The sequence below is a fragment of the Sphaeroforma arctica genome (genome assembly GCF_001186125.1).
Source record: "Sphaeroforma arctica JP610 unplaced genomic scaffold supercont1.471, whole genome shotgun sequence".
In the NCBI taxonomy this organism is placed as follows: domain Eukaryota; class Ichthyosporea; order Ichthyophonida; genus Sphaeroforma; species Sphaeroforma arctica.
The window spans coordinates 51,984-57,670 of NW_014040087.1; the positions used below are offsets into that span (position 1 = coordinate 51,984).

The 5,687-nt window shown below is 41.6% G+C and overlaps 2 protein-coding genes across 3 annotated transcripts in view; both read right to left on the bottom strand.

Moving 5' to 3' along the window:
• SARC_06549 (hypothetical protein) overlaps positions 1-1,668 on the bottom strand; it is a gene marked incomplete at both ends in the record, with an annotated part of 8,363 nt that extends 6,695 nt beyond the window's left edge. The window contains one exon of the mRNA XM_014299551.1: positions 39-1,668. Coding sequence (XP_014155026.1) covers positions 39-1,668 — 1,630 coding nt within the window. The remainder of the gene's footprint in view (positions 1-38) is intronic.
• Positions 1,669-3,729: 2,061 nt separating this feature from the next.
• On the bottom strand, positions 3,730-5,280 carry SARC_06550 (the record flags this gene model as incomplete). 2 transcript variants are annotated; one of them, XM_014299553.1, is made up of 4 exons in its annotated part: positions 5,234-5,255; positions 4,931-4,997; positions 4,466-4,573; positions 3,760-3,990 (listed from the first exon to the last, which is right to left on the bottom strand). In XM_014299553.1, the coding sequence occupies exons 2-4, from the start codon at positions 4,973-4,975 to the stop codon at positions 3,760-3,762; spliced, it is 384 nt and encodes a 127-aa protein (XP_014155028.1). In that variant the 5' UTR covers positions 4,976-4,997; positions 5,234-5,255. The 2 variants fall into 2 exon arrangements, with proteins under 2 accessions (XP_014155027.1, XP_014155028.1); XM_014299552.1 differs by lacking the exon at positions 4,931-4,997 and having other exon boundaries at positions 3,730-3,990; positions 5,234-5,280.
• Positions 5,281-5,687: the final 407 nt, after the last annotated feature.

Genomic DNA, 5,687 nt, shown 5'->3' on the forward strand with positions numbered 1-5,687 from the left:
GTCAGTAGCAGGATTATCCGTAGGATTCATATCAGCACTCTCGGGACTGATCGCACTTTTTACGGGTACCGCTACAACAGTAGTATCAGCCGTCGCAGCCATGTCAGCAATCACGGCAGTGACTTCAGTATCTACAGGTACAGCAATAGCGGCATTGTCGGCTGTAGCAAAAGCGACATTGCTGTTGTCAAAAACAGTGGATGTGACCTTGGAATCGGTTGGGATTGCGGGATCAGAAACGATATCAGCATCGCCCACGATGGAAGGACTTATACCAACGTCAACTACAGTGTTGTGAATGCCAGTAATACAGCCACTGCCAGTAACCACGGCCTGAACAACAGTGTTAGTGGAAACAGCACTAATCCCGGTGTCGTCAGTGTCAGGGGTACCTGAACTATTTGCCGCGACTTCTTGAGCAATGATAGCCCCATCAGCAGGACCAGTAGTTTCAAATATACAACTTGCGGAGTCACGACATACAACAGTGTCTGTAGTACCAAGTGCCGTTTGCGCTCCGAATACTGTACCTTTATCCGCCCTACAACCATCAGACTTTACTAGTGCCGTGTGCTCTGCTGCACCGTCGCGCATACATGCTCCTGTACCCAGTATCTCGGCACTGTCCAATGATTTTTCAGTTTGGTGGCCATGCGTATTTACCCCAACGTTTACTGTACATCCATCCGCCCTATCACCCTCAGAATTTACTGGTATTGTAAGCACTACTACAGTATCACACACACACGTTCTTGTACCCGCTGTCTCTGTGTAGTCCAATGTTCGCTCCACATGAGAATCTTCTCCTCCGCTTACTGTACCCCCATCCGCCCTATTGCCCTCAGAATTTACTGGTATCGTGTGCTCTACTACAATATCACGCACACACTTTCTTGTATCTGCTGTCAATGTGTTGTTCAATGCTGGTTCCGTTTGAATAGCTTCCTCCTCGTTTACTATAATTCCCTCCACCCTATCACCCTCAAACTTGGTCTCACACAGCCCTATACGCTGATTTACAGAAAGTTTCGGTGATACAATCAACTCTACATGCTCCACTCCACAATCAATAGGTGTAGCTACGGTGGTCGCTATGGTATTCGTTGCTGCAACCGCTCGATTTTCAAACACCGCAAAGATTTCATCAATAGCATCTGTACTGGATGAATCCACACACATACTCTCACGAGTTAGATGTTGTGTATGTGCCAACTCATCTACATTCTCCTCACTTCCCATCACACTGCATTTCTCATCACCATCCGCGTGCTTGCTGGATGCCACCACTGTGTCATCTGTTGCTGGACTTGTGGTTGTAGGCGTAAGTTTCAATGCACATGTTTCCACGCTTTTCCCCTTTGCACCTTGAGTTGCAGCAAGTGTGGCTGCATCATCTCCGTCTGTATGCATATGTGTCATAATGACGGTATCCATAACTGTGCATGAATCGTGTAATGCATTTGGTGTAGCTATATCCGTGCGAATGGGCATATATGTGTGTACAACTGTTCCCACCTTGCCTCCTAGCTCGCGATTGCCACATTGTTCTGCACTAGATTGTGTGTCCATATTTCTATGTACATCTACACTGGTGTTCGAATCAACGTCACTAACACTAATCGTATATAGGCTGTCCATGCTCTTCTCTGTGTTGAATGTCTTTGTCATCGTGTGCCAAGTATACTCACAATCGGTAGCTTTCCTGCGTATGTGTAGCACGAAGGATATAATTCTGATTGACGGCAACCACCGGTGTTCGGCAGTCTATGTTGTATCCACTACTATTCCACGCACCACTACAGTGCGATATGAAACTAATAAGCTCGTAAGGTACGAGAACATGCAATGGTTTGCCTACGCCTTAAAACTCCCCAGTCACTGTCCAGGTTACGAGCGTGTGGTAGAATGATGTACAACCATACCAGAGACAGCTGTATATACTTGCGTACTCCATATCTTGACCCGTCTATGCTTGACTTTACTTACTTACGTACATTCTCGTGTAGTATTTACTTTCGTGTAGTACATACTTTCACGCAGTACTTTCGTGTAATGCTTTCGTATCGTACTTACGTGTAGCTTGTGTCCCAGTATGTACTAATAAATTAAATACGTGTCATCACAAATGACGCAAATAAACAATCATCAAAATGGTTTCGTTTGATGTATTTATGTATTTATTTGCACGGCGCGTACATTTCTATTTTTCCCGCCAAAACCCAACGCCTCTGCAAGTACCTAAAAGCCAAACAGGTAATTTGTTTCTTTTAGTAAAAACAAGAAATACTATTTTATATATATAAAAACCAAAAAAAGAAGAAGTCTAAACTGGTACCAAATCTATCAACACAGTGCATACATATTCCTCTCGTCTTTTTTGGGAGACTACATGTGCATATTTGTTTATTATTATTTATGTATGTATGAAACCAACAACCAAAACGGAAGGGACTCTTAAAAAGTGAGCTTCCCACCCAAAATGGATAAATGTTTGTGACATACGGGATAGCTCAGGTACACACCAACACATTTGTTTCATTAACTTAGCCCAACTTCAATATCGAGACATCGTACTGTCCTAGCCGCATAGCTTAGGGGCATAGCTGTGCCATAGCCACAATTCACAACTTAGAAGTCCGTATACAAAGGTTAGGGTATTTATAACTGTCCTGCTCCAGTTTACAAGTTGCCACTACTATGTTTCCAATTCATCAATTTGAACAACCGCATCCAAAATTCTGAATATTTGTGTCCGATATTCATTATATACACGTTTGGGATACTTAGAGTTGTATGTAGATGAGTGTACTATAAGGTAGTTAGTAGTGGGATACCAATCGTGGAAGGGTATCGTTATAAGTATAATATATAGGTTTTGATGTTGTTTTCTTTAAGTGTAGTATGCCGAACTTCTCAATTTCAATTAGGGTTTAAACAATTGGTGACTGTAATGGCGGAAAATTGCGCTGAGGTACAGGTAGCGCAGCAACCGTTGCGTGCGATTGTTTATAAACAGTAGCCAGACAAAGTTCAGACAAATTTATTCGTAATACATATCTGGAACATTGATTAATTCTGGATCAGATAATTCTGTCACCGTCGATATATACTGCTTATTTCTGCAAAAATCGGCTTTCTGGGTAGAATATAAATTGATTCAGGAATAGTATTTTTTATCATGTAGTGAGGTGAAACTAGAGGACCTTTAGAATGTTCTTGTCATACACTGTTCCCGAACTGATTGTGTATTGTCGGCCCAAATGTGGTTGGGTTGTGAGAGCGCGAAACGAGTAAAATTGGTTGTCTTTAGAACATTATTGCCAAAAGTAATTGCAAGTACCGCTAGCGGGAATACATTCCTAAACATGCCATAAGGAAATAATACGTGTCTGACTCTGGCCGGATATACGATATCCACAGGCGTTGGAATTCGTTCACGCTTTACACAAATGCATATGAGTCGATATGGTTCCATACAGATTTAGCACACACATATGCAACTATATGAACGCTATGTAGTATTTTCCATTTCGATTCCATCAAGCTGTGTGCTCAAAAAGTATGTTCTGAATTAGCTATGTGTTGGATGAGTTGGCATTTTATCGACGGCTGCACCACTATGCAGAATAAATGAAGATTAAACATACTATCCCAAAAGCTCGCAAGATTTTTCAGCATCGTTCACAATGAACATTACTACCGCAACGGCAAAAAGCAAATACTAGATAAGGCATGGAATTTTACTTTTTTAAACTCTTATTATAATAGCTTCAGATGGCCTGTAACTTTGTTCACCAAATGTACTGGGCCTGGTCCCACTCCAACTACAGTACACGAACCAGCGGCGATCTGAGTTCTGCCGGCGTCTGCAATCATATGCGACCCTAATCCCAGGGCTTGTGCGTGCTCTGCAACAGCGAAGAATATATCGTCGTTGTCTGCCTTTACACATATTTTCGGTTGGCCGTTATCTACCCACGCACGGAGTAACTGTGGGTTGAGAGTACAAGAAGCATCAAATGAGTACGTGCGGTGTGTAGTGAGTGTGTGTTGTTAGAATGTTCGAAGCGCAATTTGAAGATCGATATAGCACCAAAGAACTAGGGGTTCTGGCATATATTGAGAACTAAGGACAAGGCGACTGAGTGGAGGGAACGGCAAGTCTGAGGATGACGCGATGACAACATGCTAGCAGATGGTGAAGTTATGTGCAAGAGCCTACACACTGATGGCACGCCTGATTACTAAATATGAGTGCAATTCGACGCTGCAAACAATGCCATCATTTCGATCCGTTCTGGTTGCCTGAGTTCCACAAAGGCTACACTCTTGAATGCCCATGCATAGATGTAGAACGGCTATCCAAGCGGCCTTCATACCATTTGTTGGGCCTTGGTACACACGTTAGTGGAGCCAGTGATTTACCCACTATATAATATAGCTGTACTTGCTTAACAACACTCACCGCAGGATTCTTCTTCAACGTTGATTTGTAAGCTTTGACTGCTGCATGCGCGCACTGCGCTGCCACCTTTCCCTTTCCCATTTTCAGTCCCATATTCACCACCAGCACCTATGGAATATGTTTGAGATTAGAGCGATCTGGTACTGAGATGAGAACTAGATATATCGGAATTGGATCCAAGACTTCATACCCGTTCTAACTACACTTTATGTATAAAAATGTCTACATATTTGAATATCCCGGTGAGAAAGGGTGGACCGAAATCCAATTTGAATCCCGTTTCGTTCCAAAACACGAGCTCACTATTGTTCGTTCGCAGTACTCTATGTTTGTAAATACACACTGACACCATGTATAAATCGGTATTGTGTCTTACATATTTCTGAACAGAAGCACACCAACGGATGTACACACATGCATGCGCCGATTAATACAACGAGCATGACTACAAGAATCGGAACTTACTACTGTGACTTCCAAAATTTTAAATAGTCTTCGATTTTTAAACATGCGCCCTCGGTAATTTCGAGACCTGTAATTGGTGGGTTGATATATACTGAAAACCTCGTTGGATACCATAGTATAAAATAGAAGGAAAACTTTACATTTAAATCACCGAAAACAAATCTGAATTGAGGATGTATAAGCAAGCTACACAGTCGCGCAACGGAGATGCACATTGCCACTTTCGTAGTAAACACAATCCTAGTCTTTATTATCGAAAACGAACTGCGAAAGCCCAACAATTTGAAATGTACGTTTACTCACCATTTTACATTCTTCTCCGTCAAGTATGATGCCGGGCGATGTCTGCGAAGAATAGTATCGTTGTACCGGCAACGTTGAGAGGATTGGGAGATGGCAAATAATGAGATCAGCATTGTCGCAGCCAGGTAAATATGTAGTTATTATATCATATGATCGTAGAGTAGGAGAGATACATAGACGATAACATCATGAGTATCTACAGCAAACGGGGTTCAATTACGAAAATCGAACAGTAAAATATACCGGTTCGGTTTCAACGCATAATGCTCTTCCAGAATAGAGATTGCAAGTAAGAAATGCAAATGATACATCTCCACACACACGGAAGCAGTTATTTATACACATAGAGCATTAGATATATATATATATATATATATATATATATGTATTATATATATATATATATATATGTATATATATATATATATATATAGTAGTAGTATATATATATATA